At 32.1% G+C, this 23421-nt stretch overlaps 2 protein-coding genes across 6 annotated transcripts in view; one reads left to right on the top strand and one right to left on the bottom strand.

Annotated features, from left to right (window-relative positions):
* Positions 1–11058, bottom strand: part of LOC129953264 (uncharacterized protein DDB_G0283357-like) — a 92363-nt gene extending 81305 nt beyond the window's left edge. For both annotated transcript variants that reach the window (XM_056066268.1, XM_056066277.1), the window contains exon 1: positions 10740–11058. The gene's annotated coding sequence lies outside the window, so the exon portion shown is untranslated. The remainder of the gene's footprint in view (positions 1–10739) is intronic.
* A 224-nt stretch (positions 11059–11282) lies between these two features.
* The window catches only part of LOC129953284 (thialysine N-epsilon-acetyltransferase), a 37736-nt gene continuing 25597 nt past the window's right edge, over positions 11283–23421 (top strand). For 3 of the 4 annotated variants that reach the window (XM_056066333.1, XM_056066302.1, XM_056066323.1), the window contains exon 1: positions 11285–11420. In XM_056066333.1, coding sequence (XP_055922308.1) covers positions 11403–11420 — 18 coding nt within the window. In that variant the 5' untranslated portion in view covers positions 11285–11402. Of the gene's footprint in view, positions 11421–23421 lie in introns of all 4 variants that reach the window. The other variant, XM_056066312.1, reaches the window with a different exon arrangement.

Here is a 23421-nt window from a genome sequence, read left to right as displayed (position 1 = left end):
CCTAACCTCACACCTACATACCCCAAAATCTTTACAGTGCACTAATTTAATTACCAAGACTTTTTTCAAACACTGGGATACAGTTTTGGTAAGTGAATTTGGTAAATCACAATCAAAAATTAATAAAAATAAGTCAATATTCATTAAAAATAATTTAGAGAAGATAAAGTTGCGGTTTGTGAAATGAAGGATGCAATTTGGTGGTGCCGACATGTAATGGTTCCTCAAGTTAACAACAAAAACCTTTAATCAGATATCTACAAAACCAAAAAAAAACAACATAGTTTTACCATAAGACTCACAGATTGAATGTTAATTTTTAATTTAAAGGATGGGCCCAAGAGAATTACACTCGATTTGAAACTTATTTAAGCGAACTTTACAGATGACACTTAACGGCGGATCCAGGGGTAGTAGTCGTAGGGGTCGTACGTTCATATACGTCCGTGCATTCGGGAAGCTTCTTTGTTGTACATATCTCAAGAACCAATAGAGATATCGACTTTAAATTAATTTGTTGCAAAAAGGACTCTCAAGAATATTTACAGTCTTATTTAAAAACGCTGTATAGAGCCTGCATAAAGTTACGCAATCTTTATAACGCCTCTAAGCTCAGAAATGCTATTTATAAAACTTTTGCAAGGTTGCATAGTCCCATAATAAGATAAACGAGTTTTGAAGTTGAATAGAGCATATATAAGGAAATTATTGTTACATATTGTAAATGTCATTTTAAAATTAAAAAGAAAACAATAATGCCTTTCCAGCTTAGCTCGTTTATTAATGATTTAAATAATTTAAATCGCGTTTTGCCAACTCCGAGAAGGCGGAAAGTTTCTAAAGAAAGGTTCAACCCAGCCTAAGAAACGAAGAATGAATAAAAAAAAAATAGATTTTCGGAAGAGCTTATCATACAAATAATTTCAATTATCCGTTCGGACCTCAGAAGCGACATAGAGGAAGCCACATTCCCAGAGATATCCAAGTAATGGCTGCAATAAGATATTGGGACGGAACGAGACAAGTACTAAATGTTTACAGTAATTCGAAATTTGTACTTTGTTTATAGATTCAAGACGATGGAGCAGACATATACGGATTTAGCCAACCTTCGCTTGCCAAATTTATAAGTGAGTGGCAAGAGCATTATCTACCAAAACCCCTTTGTTATTTTTAAAAAACTTCTTTCTTCTTTTTCGGACCAGCTAAGAGTTATGAACAAGTTCTCTCAAATACGGGGGTTTGCAAGGGTGGTTGGGGCTATTGATTGTACCCACATAAGTATCCTAAAAGTAAGTGGCCCATCAGGGCAGTACTATATAAACAAAAAAGGTACTACTCGCTGAATACCCAAGTAGTATGCGACGCATCCCTAAAATGAATGACATTGTTTGCCGCTGGAGAGTCAACACTTATGACTCTCAAATTTGTAGGGAAAGCAGAATTAAACAAAGATTTGATGATAGGGAGTTTAATGGTTGTCTGCTTGGAGATGGTGGGTACCCTTGTACCAATATCTTCTTTACCCCCGTTTTGAATCCTCGAACAGATGCTGCAATAAGATACAATATATCTCATATAGCTCCTCGTAACACTGTGGAAAGATGCTTTAGCGTCTGGAAGTAAAGATTCCGCATTTTGTTATCAGGTATTAGGTGCTCTCTAGAAAATTCCAAATTGTTTTGGTCTTAGCAGTTTTTCATACATAACTTAGTAATTGAATTCCTGAATGTTCTTCCACAAAGACACAGATTTTTAAATTTTATTTGTTATGACAAACACCTGATTTGATAGACAGATAAATGGAATAGATTGCTCCTTTTTGGTACTTTTTTTGACATTAGCATTGTACAACTAAAATGTTTTTTAATAAATGGGAATTTTCGCAACGGTACATAAAGTCTACATAAATCCTTATGCACTGTGTTACTATTCATCTGTTTAGCGAATTTTATTTAATATGACTTATAGGTGTGTGGATTTTTTACCAAAACATTAAAAAAAAAAAAAAAAAATGTTGGTTAACCCAAAATGTCTCACGAACCAATAAATCTTGCGCCTTTAATTAAATGTTATACTATATATTGTAACGTGTTACCAACTTAATATAATTTTAAAATAAAAAAAAATCACCTCGAATATTTTACGAACAAAAAATGATGTCATCTCCAAAATAATTGTATGCAACGAAGAATAACAATTTTGAGATGTGGTAAAATTTTGAAAAAAAAGAAAAAAAAAACTGCATTTGTAATATTAGGTTTCGCCTCAAATGTTTATTCATATTACAGAAAATACTGTTTTTGACATCCAGTACAATCTTTATAAAAATCCAGCAATCACTTTTTTTCAAAAACAAACCATTGATATCGCAAAATTGATGTTCGATTCTCGATATGTCATAAATAAATTAAAGTATTGACTTCAAAATGATTTCATTTTGAGCTAAATTTGCTGAGAACAATCCAATTAGTAGTTGTTTGCATAAGTAATGAAAACTTTAAGAAATGCTACTTACATTTATAAACTTTGGTCTTCGACTTAAATCCTTGTTAACCAAAAAATATTTTGAGATCAAACTATTTCTTCGTATGCAAAATATTGTTTGTAGTTATTAGTTAATTTAAACAAAAATCAGCTGAAATTTTTTTTGAAAATAGGCTGATAACTTCCCATCCTATCTGTCGATTTGTCTTGCTTAAAAGTTTGTAGGTTTTCGTGTTGGGTTAAAAAAGTTGTCAGTTGAATTATTCTTACGAATCTTGAAATTTTTTAGATTTATGAAAAAACAGAGTGTTCGATTTTTATAAAAAAAACTATTGAATATCGAAAACAATATTTTCCGTGAAATAAAAGAAGTTTGAAGACAATATTTGTTATTTTTAAAAAGCTATTTGAGTCGAAAGTAAATTTTTACCAAGTTTTAGTAATTTTTTTGACAACTATATTTTTTGAAAGATAAAAGTAGTTTGAAGCCAATATCTTAAAGTTTTGAAAAGATATATGAGTCGAAAATCAATTTTTAAAAACTTTTATTAATTTTTTTTTAGGATTTTTGTTTTTTGTAAGAAAAACTGTCAATTCTGTTTTTCTCAAAATTTGTTTGAATGTTGAACAAAATATTTCTTATAACATAAAATAAGTTTGGAACCATATTCTGAAGTTTTTGAATAGATGTTTGTGTCGATAATCAATTTTTACCAACTTTTGTTAAATTTTCTTTTAGGTTTTTATTTTTTGTAAAAAAAAATCATCAAAATATTTCCTTATGTTAAAAACAATATTTCCTATAAGTTAAACTTAGCTGAAAGCCATAATCTCAAAATCTTAAAAAGATATTTGAGTCGAAATCAATTTTTACCAACTTTGAGTAATGCTTTTTGTAGGTTTTTATTTTTTATAAAAAAAAACTGCCAATTCGATTTTATTCAAAATTGTATCAGATGTTAAAAACGTTATTTTTCGTTGCACAAAATTGACTTGGAGATGAAATCATTTTGGATTCGTAAAATTTTCGAGGTGACACATTTTTTCAGTTTTTTAATTTATAAAAAAACAGTTAATTTTATTACTTTAAAAAAATATACTGATTTGGTATCACGTTAAAATATATTATATAAAATTTAATTCAAGTCTCTAGCGTCATTGGTTGGTGAGATATATAGGGTTAACCAAAATGTTCACCTTTTTTTAACTGCTACGGTAAAAAAAAACCACCTACGCAATTTCCTTGGGAGACCTTTCTGCATCTTTGTGCCTTATTATCTGTATAACAAAATTTATTTGAAGTCGATATGTCTTCTGGTTCTTGAGCTTTGGACGACGAAAAAACGTCGCGTACGATCGTACGTACACACGCACGCACAGACATCTTTCTAAAAATCTATCTATCTAACATATCTTACACAAAGAACAGTCATTTTTGAAAGAAATCAAATTTAAAACATAAACTTTGAGAACTAATAAAATCCAGCCCTGAAGACCGACCGAGCGACGCGACGCACGTAGCAAACAACAAACCACATAGTATTATTATTTGTCATGATGACTCTCATGTACTATAATATTCTTATCAGCAATAACAACGAAAACAAAAGAACAAAACTGACTTCCTGTCAAAGTTCAAAACAGCAAAATGCAAAGACTATACATTTTATATACTCGTACCACAACGCAGTCCATATTTTTATTTATTTATGTCGCTATTATATTTTATAATCGAAGTACACTGCTACATTCTCCATGTACAGTACATAAATACGTCTACGTCAATATTTATATAGTTACCTCCTATGGGCTGGACAGAAAAATATATGTTTTCTTTTTATAAGTCAACATGAACAATTTGATTTTATTTTTCTCCTGTGTGTTGAAATTTTCCTTTTTTTTAAATACAAATTCGTTCCACATTTTCTGGATCCATTGAAATTATGAGCTTTGAAATATTTGTGTTCTTAGTTGGTGTTTAGTTTTTTTTTGTATTTGATGTGGTTTCCGTTGAAAATTACGAGTATGTGAATGTAACAAACGTTTGAAATTATTTGCCTTTTTCTTCATAATTTTAAGCATAGATTAAATGAATCCCTAGAGATGGGTTTTCGAGTTTTCAAATGCAAACATACTTTAATTCAACATTTTGAGCTCTTCCCACTTATTTATTTCAAGCGGAACAAGAAATGACCATAACCGTCAGATTGGGCCATATTCATAATTTGTTGATAAGTTCTGATTTTGTCTTTGCTAAACTAAACTCCTGTTTATGATATTCATAGACATTTTAAACCCATTTTTATACGATAACCTGGGGTCTTTAATTAACACGATATCGTAGAACCTATGTTTAAGCTGTTTTTATCTCTATAAATGTAAGCTGTTCTGACACTGAGTGAAACCCATCAGGTTGGTGAAAATACCGATCATTAAGAGTTTAACCTTCATGGATAAAGCTTAGTCTTAGTGCTATTGTTCTTTTCTCACCACGATCAAGCCGTTTACCAAAAAACCCCGAGTTAAACAAAAAGTCCGTACGAGAAACGTTTGGCAATATAAGAAAGCCAACTGGTACGGTCTCAACGACTTCTTCAGGAACTTTAACTGGCCACTATGCTTTCTCGATAATATCGTGGATCCCAGGATTAATTCTTTATGGAATGATATATTTTATCCCGAATAGGTTAAAATCTTTCAAACCCAAAGGAAACTCATGGTTTTATTCGAGCTGTAAAGAGGTTATTAGGATCAAAGGAGTAAGTTGCCAACCTCACTGAGGAAAACCAGAATAAGTTTAAACAAGCCAACAAGACCCGTAACAGACATATTCGAAGCATTAAATTTTTGCATAATTAGAAATTACTATACAAAGTCTCAAAAGTAGTAGAAAATTCGTCAGTTCCTAAGATGGTTTTTAATGACACTCGTTAGGTTAGGAATAGCTTTCAGACCGTTCAAATAGAATTGGCGGGGTTTAAATCTGATATCCACAAAATAAAAGATGGTGTGCCCTAGAGCTCCATCTTGTCTCCGACTCCGACACTATTCTTTATTTTTATAAATGTTTTTTTTTTTGAACTTCTAACCCACTAAATTGTTTCGCTGATAAAATTACTCTCAGTTTATCAAATTTGTTTTCAGCTTCCCATCTTTGTCCTTCGGATGTGGACTACGAACGGCATCGTATGATAACAAAATTAGGTGGAACAACAGTCCTTATAGAGAACCAGGGCCTAGTGACTTACAACGCTCAACCATTCCTGTGTACGAGTAATTTCGTCAGGGATGGAGAGGACCTAAAGTTTTTAAGCCGAATCCGAACGGCTAATTTGAGAAAGCACTTTTTCATGACAAGAATTACTCTTGGAGATTTTGTCAATTTCTCGCAAGAGGCAGTACCCGTGAATAAAACTTCAGGTGGCACAGGTAAGATAACCAAAAATTTCCGCATGACAGTCTTTAGTACTTTGAAAACTCAATGCTGTTTCTCTCAAAAGCGTAACTCTCCCTCAATGCCACTATCCATGGATGGTAGTTCTATCGAAACTACTAAACAGCTTTCAGTTCTAGGTATGTGCATTACAAACCCATTGTTTTAGAGTGATCACATATTGGACATCGCAAAAAATGCTACTAAGTTACATTTGCCACACCATCAACATCCGAGGAAACAGTGTTGATACACCCTTCACCAACCTCTCAACAACCTATGGCAACACCGACTGAATCTCCTTTAAAAGACGCTCTTACATCATTGCGATCATCATGCCCTCCTCTTCCTTTCACTACGCCATCTATAGGACCTCTGCTATCGTTATATACGCCATTAATTCCTACGATTAATACAAATGGATAGGGAGTTCGAAATAAAACTCCTGTATGTAGTGGTTCAAAAGAAGTCGAAGGTCACCGTACTTTATTCATATCAAAACTCGACCCTTCAATTAATGCTCTTGACATTAAGAATTATATTCAAAAAAAGTTTGGTTACTCGACAACAATGAAAGTAGAGAAATTGGTCTACCGCAACTTATTGAACTATGCATCTTTCAAATTAAGAATGGCCGACTCTATCTTTGGACTTTTCAACTCCGTTTCAGCAAATCAGCACAAGAATATCATCCTCTAACCATTTTCGCAATATCCAGACAATGCCACAATATCAAAGAAGAAAATTTGCAAATTTTTTCAAAGATGCTTTCGAAGTAGTGAACTCCAGTCAAACGCCTGAGTTATTGGCCCTCTCACAAAATTTCCCTCATTTGAATACAATGCGTCTTTGGATCTCTAAAGATGATACCGTTCGCAAAGCTTCAGAACTTGACGTTTGTTATAGCCCTGGTCCAGATGGTGTGCCTTCTTATATTTTGAAAAAATTCGCATCCTATTTATCCTATCCACTTCATATTCTTTTTAATGAATGGCTTAAACCTTCAATTTTTCCTGAAATTTGGAAAACTTCGTTCATAACACCGATACATAAAAAGGGTAGTAAAATGATATACAAAATTATCGTCCCGTTGCAAAACTGTCCGTCATCCCTAAGTTATTTGAGTCCATTATTTGTAAAGTCATACCGTTTAATTGTAAGTCTATAATTTGTGGCAGTCAACATGGTTTTGTTCAAAATAAGTCAACAGTTACTAACTTCTTTCATTTCAGTTCATTTTGTTTATTTGAAAAACGGAAACAAGTTGACTGTGTCTTCACAGACTTCAGTAAGGCCTTTGATAAATTAGTTAGTTGGGTTTCGTCGTACTTATACCATAGATCATACAGCATAGTTTTTAGGAATGAGCAGTCATCATATTTTTATACCAACTCTGGTGTACCACAAGGTAGCCACTTAGGACCTTTACTGTTTATTTTGTACGTTAAGGACTTACCTTCTATTATAAAACACTGTTTTAATTTACGCTGTGACATTAAAATTTTCAAACGTATCGACTCACTTGACGACTGTTTACTCCTACAAGATGATCTAAATAGTTTTCGCGAATAGTGTTTTATAAATAAGCTTTGACTTAACATAGACAAATGTAAATTAATGTGTTTTACAAGCAAACAAAATGGTTTGACTTTTAATTATCAATTAGACCCTTTTTATTTAACTAAATTCTCTACTTTCCCTAATCTGGGTATTATTCTTGACTCAAAATCAACTTTTACAAATCATTATGACTATATTATTAAAAAAGTAAATATTTCACTGGGATTTATAAACGCTTTTCACGTGATTTTGCGACCCTTATATTCTTAAACTTCTTTTTATATCATTATTTGTAAGACCAATATTGGAATATGGCTGCACAATATGGGCTCCCTTTTATTCAATCCATATAAACAGAATAGAAGGAGTACAAAGAAGATTCATGCGCTTCTACCTCCGTTTCTTCCCATGGTCCAATAGGCTCGAAATTCCACCCTAAATGAGGCTTCCATCTTCATCGCTTTCTAAACACAGAAAGTACATTCAGCTATGCTTTATTATAAAATTAATCAATGGGTCAGTCATATCACCATCAATTTTGGTACAATTAAACTTTATTTATACCCGTTCAAGTTTTAGAAGACAAGTTCTTTTACATCAAGCAGGTTAAACTATAGTAAAAACAGTCCCCTCAACCAATTGATTTCAGTTTACAACTAGTATAAAATAAATAAATTGAGTGGCGCAACAGTACGTTAAAAACTAGGGCCTAGTGAATCTCAACCATTCCTGTGTGCAAGTAATGTTGTCAGGAATGGAGCGGACCTAAAGTTAACATGCCGAATCCGAACGGCTAATTTGAGAAAGCACTTTTTCATGACAAGAGTTACTCTCGGAGTATTTGTCAATTCCTCGCCAGAGGCAGTACCCGTGAAAAGACTTTAGATGGCATAGACAGGGATCGAACCCAAGACCTCTCGCATGACAGTCCAACGCACTAACCATCAAAACACGTATGATAAGCTCATTAAATTCTGATACTGACATCATTCTCCAATTGGGAATCAAAAACCGTGTAGAATTTAGTGCTTCGAAAACTCAATGCTGTCTACTGTCTCAAAAGCGTAACCCTCCATCAATGCCAATATCCATGGGTGGTAGTTCTATCGAGGAGACTGAATATTACAAAATCCTTTTTTTTGGAGTAATCACATATTCGACATCGCCAAAAATGCTGCTAAATGTTTAAGTTTTCTCCGGCGATGTTACATTTGTTAAACTCGAGTATAACTCTTTTGTTTTAGGCTGGCGACCCAATAACGTACTTGAGTTTTTGGATAGAATTGAAAAGAGCTCTAAAAATGATATAGGATATCGTTTTCTTACCGAGACATTTGCTTATCTCCAACACTATCGCAAGGTCTCAAGCCTTTGAATGTTTTATCGATATTGAAATAGACAGTTATATTCCTCCAATCAAACTATTCAATACCCGTATTTCTAGGAATGCTCATCAGTGTCCAACTCCGGTGGACGTACAGGTAATCCTTCTTCAGCATGAAAGTGGAACGGGTTACAATAGGCATCTTCTTTCTAATCATTACAAGGGTGTTCATAACTATGAAAAGTCTTTGTTGGGTCTTTCGTTTAAACTTGAATGCCCAAATTACACTGATCGACAACGTTTTGTTCCTTTTTTATGTAGTTCTATTAGTACCCTATGTTTATATTTAAACAGTTAAAGCTTAGGCAAATAGTAAGGTATTTAATAGGAGACACCTGTGCACATTGGTATTAAAGTTTTGAATATCAAAAAAAAAACGAGAAAAACATAGTTGACATTCTCGATGTTTGGTTCAATAAGGAATATCTATACTTGACAGTACGGCTGAAATTGAGCTAAGGGGTGAAGTGCGAACATTACGGCTGAATTGCTTTAGGGTTGGAAAGCAACTGGCTTTTTCGGCATTTCTATTTAATTAATTTTGGTGGACTTATTTAAAACTCGACTTCAAAATCACTCTTTGACGAAAGGGTTCTGAGATATAACTTTTTAAAATTGGAGAAACACACAAACAAGGCTTTTGAAACTTTCTACATTCATGAATTAGCTTTAGTAGAATTTTCTATGGTTTGCCAAAAGTATAATCGGTCCTTTGTTCAACATATTCAGTTGAAATATTTCATACAATTTTTGTTCAATTTTACGTGTTTCAAATTATTCTTAAGAAAAAATTAATTGTTCAGGGATATCTTGTGCTTCAACTTAGCCTCAAAACCCCGCTTTAAGTTGTATTTAATACATATTTAAAGTTACACGTTTTAAAAACATGATGAGATAGAAACATGCATTGGCGAGATTCGAATCCAAGATAATTTATTCCTTTAAGAGAAGTTTTTTTTCAAATTCAGCGCTCAACATATTATTGGTAATTGTATAGTAAAAATATAAAATAAAAATTAATCACATTGTTCAACTTTCAATAAGGCATTGGAGGTCTAAAGATAATTATCCAATTTTTGAATATAAAGTAATGATTATGTGGATGTTTATTAATTCATTTAGATTCATTGTTTAACAAAAATCTTTACACTTTTAGCATATAATAATTTTATAATATAATCATCTTTCACACAATAGTTCTTTGAAACATAAGAGTAAATAAATCACTGAAATTTTGTGTTTAAAAATATTGTGTGCAAAACATTCGAGCTCGAAATTAAAATTTCACCATAAATTCTATTCATAGATGTTATAAAAATTTCAAGGAACAGAACAAGTAAACATCCATTTCAAATGAAACCAAATGATAATATCTCCAAATATTATGGTTAATTGAAACATATTTTTCAAAAGACAATTACACTCAGATAATTTTAATAAGAACGAAGATATTAGACAATCAATTAATCCTCTCCAAAACCTCATCCATTCCTTATGAAAACTTAAAATCAACTAACCAGCTGAAAACCGTCTAACCTTTTTTTTAACGAGCTCAGTAAAATTTAATCATTGGCAATTCGGAGAAAAGTCCCGAGATTAGACGACCGACTTTGATTAAAAAAAACCTATCGCAACCAAAGTTCACCTTTAGTTCCCATTTGATATCGCATTCGATAGATATCCTTATCAACAATATAAATAAATGTCAAGGAAGTGTGGCCATCAGAGCTCTCATATCATAACGATGCACCCTGAATGTTAATAAATATAGTAAACGATTTATTGACCCCCCTCCCCTTAAAAAAATAAAGCATGGAATTCCATCTATGATAACTCACGAAAATTATTATGACAAGAAACTCACATCAGACTTACCCGTTTTTTGAACATGTTTTTACACCACGATAACACCATAATCAGTTTTTGAAAAAATAAAAACACAACAAAATCACGTTCAGCTTAGCCCTGCCAGACTGTTTAAGTGACTGATAGGAAAAGTATAATGATAACCAAACCAAAAATAATAAAAATAAATTATTAAACAAACTTTTTATCAGTCCAGAGCCTCATTCTATACTACACCATTTAAATGTGAGCTCTGTAAAGTCAGTAGTTGCTGGCAAAAAACCGATCACAAATTAGTCGCCCGCTTAATACCTTCTTCGACGCAGGTCGTATTCTTCGCAAAAGATCTTCTTACATAATAATATTGTCAAATGTCAAATCAACTGTCAACTAAAACAATCAAATGATATTTTCGATATCGAAATTGCACTTTTTTTAAATTTCGAAATAAAGCTTCTTTCGAATTAAAACTGAATATACCGTCGGAGTTCCTCGGGAGTATAGAGTGCGCGAGGATCTGTGAATATTCAAGAATGACGGTTTTAATTGTCGGCTATGGCTAACGAACAGCCGGCGTTTTTCATTCGATGTTATTCTCGAACGAGAAGGAACTAAATCTGAGGCAAAAGCTATATAGAGGCGTTTAAAACCGAGTGCTATACCGACAAACCACAGAAAAATGGCGTGAATTATATGTTTTTGTTTTGTTATGTATGTATGTTTGAATGTATATGCTTATAAGTATATGTACATATGTATAAAGTCATTCATACATTCACATACATATAAATAGTGTAATAAAATATTATTTTCCAATTCTCAAGCTACGATTGTGACTTTTTGTGAACTGTGGAATTTGTTATAAGCATATAATATATACAAAATGGTGTTTGTTTTCATTAAATTGGTTCGCTCATTTAGTACAAAAAAAAATTAAATAATTTATTTAAATATATTTATATATATGTTTTGTTTCTACGTACGTAATTAGGCTCTTATAAACTTATTCCCAATGCGAATTGTATTTACTCTATTGACTTAAATATAGATCGGTGGGTCTGCAAAATTTTAAAGAATCTATTGTTGAGGGTTTAAAAATTTACTAGCTATCAATTTGCTTAATATTTAGCAATTTACTAAGGTACTGCAAAATTTTAAACTAGTAAATTGCTAATTCCCTTTCATTAAAAAACAGGCATCCAAACATGTCTAAAAAGTGACAGTTCGTGAAAATAAACAAAGCAAATGCGCTTGAACGGACCTATTCATTGGGTTTTCCAACTGTTGACTGGACTATTCCATCGACTGCTGCCATAAGAATAATTGTGCAGATGTCATACGGATTTACCAATTTGGTAAAAGTTAAAGTAGCCATTTCGTGGTTTTACCTTTAGTAAATTGTTAAGAGATGTATGCACGATGTTAAAATTAGGTAAATCATCTCTTAAGCTAAAACTGGTCTTAACATTTTTTGGTTATGAGTGAATTCTACCTCAAGGTATTTTTAAAGTATGTCCAAAACAAATGTCAAAGACATTTAAAAAACTTTCCGGAAACAAAGAAACGTTTCGACAATAGAAGTAGACATTGTTTGAGTAAAAAGCTTACAGTGACGAGAATGTTATCCAATTGGTAAAACTTTATGAAATTAAAAAAGTTTTGTGAGATTCGGTTGACGAAAATATTAAAAATAAAATTTTAAAAAACCAATACCACTGGTCGGCACAATTACGTTTTTTTCTGTCCCACAAACAAAAAAAACTTATTTGAAGGTTTAAGTTATCTTAAATTTCAATCTCGCTTTTAAATTTTTCTATCACATGTTTTTAAAATATGTCCCTTTATAAATGCTAAACACAACCTAAACGGTTACATATTTGTTACTTCCCATAGGAAGTTATTGTAATGGGTCTGATCGAAAATTTTGACATTTCTCGACGTTTCAAGGTCCCTACAGTCGAAATAAAAGATTTTTGGAAAGATGCCTGTGCGTGAGTGTGTAGATACGTACGTTCGTTCTTTCGCAAAGTTTTTTTTTCGTCGTCTATAGCTCAAAAACCTGAAGAGATATCGGCTTCAAATAAATTTTCTTCTACAGAAAGATGCAGAAAGGGCTCTCAAGAAAATTTCTGAGCTGCTTTTTTTACCATAGCAGTTTAAAAAAAGGAGAACATTTTGGTCAACCCTAAATATCTCATGAAACAAAAACGCTAGAGACTTAAATTAAATTTAATATAATATATTTTAACGTGATACCAAACAATTATATATTTTGAAAAAAATCCAATTAACTGTTTTTTTATAAATCAAAAAAACTGAAGAACAAAATTTGTACCTCAAAAATTTTACGAATACAAAATAATTGTATCTCCAAAACAATTTTTGCAAGGAAAAATAATGTGTTCAATATCTGGTAAAATTTTGAGAAAAATTGAATTGACAGGTTTTTTTATAAGAAATAAAAACCAAAACAAAAACATTTAAAATTGAATTTCGACTTAAATATCTTTTCAAAAATTTGAGAGTATGGCTTCCAATTAAATTTAACTTATAAGAAATATTGTTTTTAACATTCTGAATAATTTTGAGATAAATCGAATTGACAGTTTTCTTACAAAAAATAAAAACCTAAACAAAAAAGTTAATAAAAGTTGGTAAAAATTGATTTTCGACTCAAATATCTTTTCAAACCTTTGAGTTATTGGATTTTAACTAGTTTTGTCTTTTAAAAAATATAATTTTTAACATTGAGTAAAATTTTGAGAAAAATTTAATTGAAAGTTTTTTTTTACAGAAAAAAAACCTTACAAACAAACAATACTAAAACTTGGTAAAAATTTACTTTTGACTCAAATAGCTTTTCAAAAATTAAAAATATTATCTTCAATTTTTTTTATTTCACAGAAAAATATTGTTTTCTATAATCCACAGACGGGATGGGAAGTTATTTGTGTGGGTATGCGACCCACCCAGCCTATTATTTAAACCATAATCTCCCTGTTGAAAATAAAATAAAAAGTTTTCAACTAAGTGAGTGAAAAAATGTAAGCGACTAGTTCGTTTTGAAAAAGATTTGAATAGAGTGATTTTGTTCGACAATCTTTTACTCAACACCTTCCCTCATTGCGAACCCATCTTATGTTGTTTAATTCGAATAGAAAGTCGAAGTTTAGAAAATGTTGGAGCGGGCAGCGCTTTCATGAGAATGTCTGCTTTCTGCTCCTTTGTAGATACGTGTTTGACGTCTATGTGATTTTCGTTTTGTAGCTGACGAATGAAGTTATGCTTGATGGAAATATGTTTTGTTATCTTATGGAACTCTGGATTCTGAATCAATTTGATGGTGTTAATGTTTTCACAAAATATTGTTTTGCATCGCTGTTTTTTTTGAGAATATTAAGCACCCTCAGAAAAGTTCGTAGTTCATAGCTTCGTTCGCTGCAGAACAGGCTGATATATATTCAGCCTCAGTTGATGACAAAGAGACTGTTTTCTGCTTTTCACTACTCTAAGTCACATATGACCCATTCAACATAAACAAATGTCCAATTCGGGATCGGCGAGGGTCCACATCATTGGCGAAATCGGAATCACAATATCCGGTTAACTCTGCAAATTCTGAAACTTTGGAGTATTCGATTCCATAATCCATTGTTCCTTGGAGATACTTGAAGATTCTTTTGACACTAGTTATGCGTGCAGCAGACGGTTTGTCTGATGACAATCACCGCATAAGCAATATCCGGTCGCGTTGCAACAACCAGGTACATAAGACTTTCGATAGCTTCTCGAAATTGACTTCTTCTCTTCTTTTGTAGTTACTGGTGATGAAGAATCCATATTCCAAATTTCTCAGGACTCGTTCACAATTTTGCTTCTGGTTGATGATGAGTTTTGTATGTCAAATCGAAGCACGTGGAGTTGCTTGTGCGCTGCAATAAAAAACAAAACTCTTAAAGAATCAAATCTTACTACAAGGGCAAATGTTTCCTTGTAGTCAATTCCGGGTTTTTGGCAACATCCTTGTACAACTAATCTTGCCTTATAGCGACTTGGCAAACCATTAACATCTATCTTTCGTTTGAGAATCCATTTGCTTTGAATTGGCTTCATCCAGGTTTGTTTTTTATCAAGTACTTCATATGTGTCAGATTCGCGAAGTGATTCTAGCTCTTCAGTCATAACACTTAGCCATTGAGATTTTTCATTACCTGATATAGCCTCATCATTAGTTGGACTTTCTTCGGCTGAAGCTATAGCACACATATCGCTTATCATTCTATCCTCAATGGGTAGCGTTCATTTGTAGTGCTATCATTCTCTTGTAATGTGGTGTCAACATCTCTAACTTCCATCGGAAATGTAACTTCATCATCGCACTCTTGCATTCGCATTCAAAAATGTTTAAAGGTAATGCACATAGATTTGATGTTTGATTTAAACTGGTATTTGTAGACTCAAAAAATGATTTGTCTTCGTCAAATCGGACGTCTCGAGTTATAACAATTTTATAATAATTGTACAGTCTATAACCTTTGGTTTCATGATTGTAGCCTACGAAAGCAGCATGCTTACTTTTAGCATCCAATCCTTTACGATGTTCTCTTTGAATATGATAGAACGCACTGCATCCAAAGGTGTAAAGAGTTTTGTAGCTAGAAGCTACACTTTTCCATAATTAAAAAGGTGACTTCTAATTGTTTGATCAGACGGGACAAATATTTCGAATCTGCACCTCTGTATTGACAGCTTCAGACCAAAGTAACTGTGGGGCACCACAATCATAAAGCATCGAGAGAGCAGTCTCTTTTACTGTACGGTTTTGCCTTTCAATGAAACCGTTCTGTTGAAGTACATATGGTGTAGAAGTCTCATGATGAACACAATGCTTTGCCAAAATGCCTTTGAATGCTCTGCACAAAAACTCAGTATCATTGTTTGTTCTTAGCGCTTTCACAGTGATTGAGCTGGCGCGTGCTTTAGTGAGAAACTCGTCGAACTTAGATGCAGTGTCAGAAAATACTTGGAACCTCCTAGAGAACTTAGATGCAGTGTCAGAAAATACTTGGAACCTCCTAGAGAAAGATTCTGCATTGTTCCGCAGAGATCAGCATGGATCAATTAACCTGGTCCTTTCTTTCATCTTTGACAAAACTCTGTCGATGAAATTTTCCCAGAGCACATCCCTTGCAAAAGAATTTGTGTGAATCACCGATAGATAGTTGTTTGTTCAGAGCTGATTGCTTGATTGTGTCGACGCTAAGATGTCCAAAGCGCTTGTGCCATCTTTCAATGCTAGGACTGACTGAAACACCGCACGACCATTCTCAAAACTCGTAGCAGCACCTTAGCTTTCAGCTGAGCTGACACTGAATAAATTGAATCCAATGGTGGGAACAAAGGGTACATTTATTACAGTGTGGAATTGCATCTTACCACAAACATCTGGTTTGATTTCCACATTGCTGATTCCATGTGCATACACATTTCCTAAGCAAACTGGATATTCGCGTTCATCAACAGCCTACTGAACGCACTTCTTTGGAAGCACATTTCGCTCGATGCTCCAGAGTCTGTGTAACAGCATGCACTTTTTCTGTCTGTGAAGTGAGCCATTAACGCCGATGATGTACCTTGTTTGTTGTCTTTTTGTTATGCAAGTCGGGTGCGACATTTTTCGACCAATGCCCACGTTTCTTTCAAAATCCACAGGTTGAATTCATCTTCTTATCTGCTATAGATGTGTTTTTCTTTTTGTAATGAATCAATGCCTGATGGTCTGTAGCAGAATCATCTGATGTTTTCTCAAATAGAAGCATGTCCTCTTTCATTAGACGCTGCGTCAAATTCTGGAGCGTTTGTTTCGACTGGGCCACGGAATCTCATGCTGATCTGAAATGTTTGAATTGTCATTTAAGACTGCAGATGATTGTAGCCATCGGAGCACCCAATCTGTTTAGATATTTGTTCTATATCTGATATGTGACTGGCCATGTTGCCGTCTTCCGATTTTCGATATTCATAGAACTATTGCTGCCAGTGTGCTGAGTGAGACTCCTGATTTCTGCTCATATATAGAAGAAAGTTTGGTCCACATCTTGGCTGCAGAGTCACTTGTCACCAAAAACTTCAGCTGGTTGAAATCCATTGACGAAGTGATTATCAGTCGTGCCTTTTTGTCTTCTTGAATCAAAGCAGCAAGGGCCAACTCCTCCCTTGGCTTTATGGATTCATCGAGAAAGCAATCTAAATCATGAGCACGTACATAGATATACCAAAACCTGAAACTTCCAGAGCGAGTAATCTTTTCCCTTAAATTTTTGCAAATTTATACTGTTGTCCATCGTAGTTAAGTAAAGCCTTTTCAGCTAAGTTTTACAAACAAATTCGTGCTGATAACGTGTTGAAAATAAAAGAAAAAGTTTTCAACCAAGTAGAAAGAATTTTATTGAGCGAAAAAATGTAAGCGACTAGTTCGTTTTGAAAAAGATTTGAATAGAGTGATTTTGTTCGACAATGTTTTATTCAACACTTCCCTTCAAGCACGATAGATATGTGACTGTGGCAGAGTCACCATTTTTGTAGTAGGTTTTAACAATTTGTCTGCGTTGTGCGATAGCGATCCATTTTCGTAAATGTCACACTTTCAACTGTACAAAAAATAGTTTAACAATTTAGTTTGACAGATGTCGAATTCCAGCCCTATACTTTTAAATTCGCAAAATGGATAACCCGTTAGTTTGCGGCATATTAATGAAAACTCTGACTTTTTTGACAATGTCAATTAATTTTGTATTATATAGTCAAAGCTCTTGATTTAATACGCTGGTATAGGAGTAGTAATTTAAACCCTACATACATAATCTTAAATGTTATTTCAAATTTGAAATCTTAATAAATATCGTTGTACCATAGAACCCTCATATTTATAAACAACACAAAAGATAACTAATCTCTATACAAAAACAATTTGTCGTAACCGTGACCTTGATAAGATAAAATAAAAGTGTTGATACCTATAATGTTTATAATTTACTTCATACAATCAGTGTTTATAATGAAACAAGTTCACTGTCTGCCACACTGTCTAGAAAGACTCCAATTCAAGTTTACAATAACAAAAACCAAAAGCAACTTATAATAATTTATTCGATAACGAATAGCGATAAACTCTAATCGGAAGCATTTGCAAAGAGGCTTGTGCTATAGCCGATAAAATGCTACACAGATAAACTATCAGCAAACAAATTACGAGTATATCAGGAAACTGAGGTATACTAAAACTATAGTTTATAATAATAGAAGATAATTAAGAGGCACTAGCGAACCCAATCAGAACGCTCATATTCACTAAAAATGTTTAGTAACAGGATTGAGTTGTGTTGTTTAGGTATAGGAGCATTTTCAAGCTTATTTATAGAACTTGTAGTCAATGGTAACACGTTGTCCAATAAAGACTTTATGACTACTGTATTATTGAATTGAAGTACATTTAAAATATTTAGTTATGAAACTTTGACTTCGTTTACTTTATATCGACTAAGAACGCTCCACCTTTTCAATATACATTCTTGTAAAGTAATTTGTTCAACTAAGCCCCATACAATAAAGTATGTATTATGTAGACTCGAAATATCGAAAAAGATTTGTGAATATAATCACGGTAGTTTTTTATGGTTATCAATCTGCAAATACTTTTTTCGGAGTTGGTCTTTTTGACAGCTGTCATTTGATTTCTGCTCAGTTTGGCTTTTCATTTTATAATTAACAGACTTTATCCTGAAAAAAACGTTTGAAAATCGTACAAATTTATCACCAAAATACGGCCCAGCACTACAATCTATACAGCCAACGAAACAATCATTTTATAAGGAAACTTTTGGCGAGCGCAATATCTAGCTTCGTGCCCCTGTGGGTGACTTGGACCCAGGATCGTGCAATTTAACACCGCTGGACTATACATGGACTTAATTTTAATATTACACTTCAGTTCACAGTTTATTACCCTGTCAATGTAAGTTTTGTCTGGCAAAAAGATGAAATATATGTAGGTTGTTGCTGTAAATTTGAAAATATTGAGTTTAAAGTTAGCATTAAATCTGAATTATATTTGTTTTTAATAAGCTATTTCTTTTTTATTTATAAACCTTCTTCCATGACAATAATAAGTTCAGGTAGTACTTTATATGTTGATTGCAAATATTCGCCTTTATCTTACAGATCACCGTAAGCGATCTACTTATCCTTACTACTAAGGACTAAGGGTTATGACTAAAACACAAACACGATTCAGCTTCGGCTTCGTCTGCGTTACGTTGGGTCTGCTTTGAGGTTGCTTTGAATGGCACTTCTGTCATTAGCAGCTGTTATTTTTTCTCAAATATTAGTTTTAAAATCTAGAAATTTTAATTTATCGCGGAAGTAGCATACACAGCCTATGATAACCAATAGGAATCCCTCCAAAAGCAAATGTATTTTGTTTGTTGACTTTTTTACAGCTGTTGAGCTGTCAGACAACGCAAATGTTCAGCAAATTTGAACTAGAGCTTTCGTTTAAAGTCACATTACATAACATTACTTTATTTCCTTACGATTGTCAAATGAAACGTGGGGTCGAAGCTTCATTGTAAAAGCATGCATTTAATTCCTATGGCTGAACTCGTAAACGTCAGGCGGACCCGAAGTTGAAGCGTGTTTGGGTTTCAGCCATCAATCCCACGTAGTATCCTAAACTTGCAGAATAACGAAAAAGAGTATTAGTTACACTCTTACAGCCACCGCATCCAACTAATTTTTATATTTTGTTTATATAGGGCAAGCGCTTAGGAAGCTTTTCAAGTTCAAATGGGCCTGTTGTTTGAGCCGATTCAAAAGCCTGAAAATGATAAAATACTCAGTACATAATATATTAAAAATGCAGAAGAAACAAATACGATTATAAAGCAGACCACAAAAATGACAACTATTTACTTTCACAACAAGAAACAGGTACAGGCAATTTTGAAGCAATAGATAAACATTATTTTGTATCTTTTAAATTCAGATGTTATAGCATGACATATTAGAATTAAGATTTTATTAACCATTACCTAAACCTATGATGTTCCATCTGACTTGTTGACCCATACTATACTCTCAGGACATATTCTTGGACCAGCATCGGTTACCTTTCTTAAAGCTGTAATTTCAAAAGCAAAACTTTGTCCAAAACAAACATTCTGATTCTTTTATTATTGATGGTTGCTTGGCAAATAATCTTTCGAATAACTGCTGGAACAAAATGGTGACAGAGCCAGAGGCGTAACTGGAATACCTTCAAAAATATTAAAAGCACGCAAATGAAGGTGCACGAACACAACGCGACGGAACTGGAATCGGAGCCGCAGCCGGAGTCGGAAGAGTTGACCAACTTTAAACTTTGACGTGCGACACTTTTCACTTTTATCATTTTTAGCACATCAAATTTGATTTCGTCGTTTGTGTTTATGCATTAAATTAATATTTTTCATTGCGGTTGTTTGAGTAAATAAAAAAAAGTTAAATTAAAGAATACAAAATGATTATCGGGAAAAATTATCCAAGCAACTATTCCGACTCCGGCTACGGCTCCAATTTTTGCATTTTGTTCCAGCAGTAATGAGTATACATTCGTTGATGAATCAACACATTGAATACTATTTTTTTTTAAAGATAAATACACATCAAAAGAAAAATATTTAAATGCTCTACCAACAACTGCAAACCAAAATGTTCTACGAGCTCTCGTTTCCGAAAAATTCGTCAAAAAGTAAATTTACAGAATTTCGACCCAGACTATCACAAATTAACTTTCGATTGCATATTTTCAAAAAATGGCTTTTAAAATTCCTCCAGCTCGAATCAGATATAATTTGCTTCAATCTCAAATAATTTTAAACAAAAAAACACAACAATTAATTGCATCGTTATATTTTCGAATAGCATTGTTTTTTTTGTTTGCATTTACTTATCAAGTCAGCACTACATATCCCCTTTTTAGAAAAAAATCTAAGTGAAACAAAATTATGGAATTTTTTTTCTTTCAAAAACTAATTTACAACAAATAATTATCAACTAGTTGCATACTAAGTTTTAACAAAATCAAAAAGTGTAGCGCTAACCTGACCTCATTTAATTAATCGTCGAGCTACAAATTTTGTTTTTCCACAATTAATTTACAACAAAAAGCTACACTCAGAAAAAAAAATTATTATGCCAAAAGTTTTAAGCTTTGTCTCAAGAAAATATGTAGGTTAAAATCTGCCCAACAACTTTTTATTTTAACTTAAGAGAGTAAAGTGTTATTTAAGTATTGAAAACTTTTATTTTAAAAACAAAAAATAAAGTTCTCAAAATTTAATAATTTTAATATTTAAATCAAGAACATTATTTGCAATAAACGAAGAATTAACATTGTTGTCCCAAAAATTAATGTTATCGGTATTTTTACGTTTAAAAACGTACATTGTTGTCGTAAGAATCATGTCTTTCGGAATAGTCAAGAACTTTAATTCTTGCCCTAAGGACCTATAAAATGTTCTCAAAATATTTAATACTCACCTAAAACAAAAATCATTTAGTCTAAAAACAAGTCCATAAGCAGGAAGAAATTGGTCTTGGAGGAATAATTTAAGTTTAACAAAAAATTACGGTTAATGTAAAAGGTATTATTTATTATTGTCAATGTTGTTTTTTGTATTAATTTATAATATTACAGGTTTATGACCCATAAGGCATTTTAACATTTTTTATTAAATTAATAGATAAACTAAAATAATAAACATACAAATTAAATCCATTAAACATTAGATTTAAAAACCAATAACAGTTTCCATATTGTTTAAGACTATCGACTTTACAGACATTGAAAATTTTTCAACTTTTTCTATTCTAAAGTTATTATTGATGTCATTGATAATTTTATAAGACTAAAAGTATTCTTAAAACAAAGTAAACACTTTTTGACATACTGAATACACATTTTCTTAGGATTCAAAAAATTTAAATAGTGTTTTCAAAAAACTACCGCGTTTTACAAACTCATTTGTTTTAAAGCTATTCCCTCTAAAATCTTTAAAGTAAAGATTTGTTTAAAATTGTTTAAACTCACCAAATAAATAAATTTTCTGTTGATTCTGGATGGTAAAATAATTGTATGCAGCAAATTGAAAAAATGAAAGTGTCCTGAATCTGAAAAGAATACAAACTTTTAAGTTTCTATCTATTGAAAAAGATGTTATGCAAGTTTACCTATTCCAAGTTTTCTAGATTGCATTATTTTATATGCTAGAAAGATAATTTTGTCCTTGATGAAATTTGGAAAAAAATTGTATAAACTTTTTCCTCAAAATCTTTTAGTTTGTCGAAAATTTAATTATTATTAGTGAATTGGTCGACAATGCTTCTTGAAATTCAAGTTTTTACTTTTTTTTCTACATTTCTCCAGCAATTCTTCTCCGGAGACTGTGTATTTCAAGATAGTTTCTAAATCAAACTCTAAACTTGAAATGGCAGTAATGCTATCTGGTTTAGAAAGGCTCGACAATAGAGTTCCAGATTCTTGAAACAACTCATACTACAGTGTCCAAATTTTTAATTTCAACTTCTTCACTTATATTGTCCATTATTTTAAAATAATGTGTGTGTGGTATTCATTTTTAAACATATAAAATTGACAGTTAGATTTTGCAGTTCAAGAACTACGTTTTTGTTGAGAAACACAAAACATTTGAATCAAAAATTTCTTTCTTAATGTGATATTTTCGTTTTGTTCGTGTGTGAAGTAAAGTTACACATTCAACTTCATTTTTGCTTTGGAAATCGAGATGTGGTTTAATATATAAGCAAGAAAATATTGTGTGTTAGTGCACGACGGAGTTGTTATTTTAATATTTAATATTTGCTTCCAATTTTCATCCCTGAAAATAAATATTTTATTTTGATTCCAAACAAGATTCCCTGTTGACGAATGTGAAATCATCCAATTTGTTGATTCAACTATTATATTTTTTAAAAAAAAAAAAATTATTTTAAGAAAACGTTCTTGAGTTAAAAATTAAAATGTGAACATTTTTCAAATGCAAGTTGTTAAACTGCCAACAATGTTTTTTTTCATCTGAGTGTACAATTAACTGCATACTCGTTTTTTTTTTTAATTTTGACAACTTGACTATCGTAAATATTTTGTATTTTAAAATAATGGGACAATTATTGTTCTTTCAAATAAGTTGAAAAGTATTGGCTCATTAAAAAACTTTACAGACACGATTCGTTCTTCATTTTTATTTTTCGTCGTCTATTTCTCAAGAACTAGTAGAGACAATGCAGAAAGGCTTTGGATGGTTTTTTGTCATAGTACAAAATGATAATTATGGCTACCACAAATTATTCAAATAACCAATTACGCTAGCATCTTGAATTAAATTTTATATTATATATTTTGACGTAATAGCAAACTGATATAATTTTGAAAAAAAAATCATCAGTTTTTTATAAAACAAAACAAATTATTGTCATCTAGACTATTTTGTAAATGTATGTAACGAAGAATAACGTTTTTGACATCTGATAAAATTTTAAGAAAAGACGAATTGGCATTTTTTTACAAAAATAAAAACCTAAAAAAAAATTACTAAAACTTAAAATTACTAAATTTAAGATATCGGTTTCAAACTAATTTAATCTTATAGAAAAT

This window comes from Eupeodes corollae, chromosome 1 (assembly GCF_945859685.1).
Source record: "Eupeodes corollae chromosome 1, idEupCoro1.1, whole genome shotgun sequence".
Taxonomy (NCBI): domain Eukaryota; kingdom Metazoa; phylum Arthropoda; class Insecta; order Diptera; family Syrphidae; genus Eupeodes; species Eupeodes corollae.
This window is presented reverse-complemented; position numbering and strand designations above follow the sequence as displayed.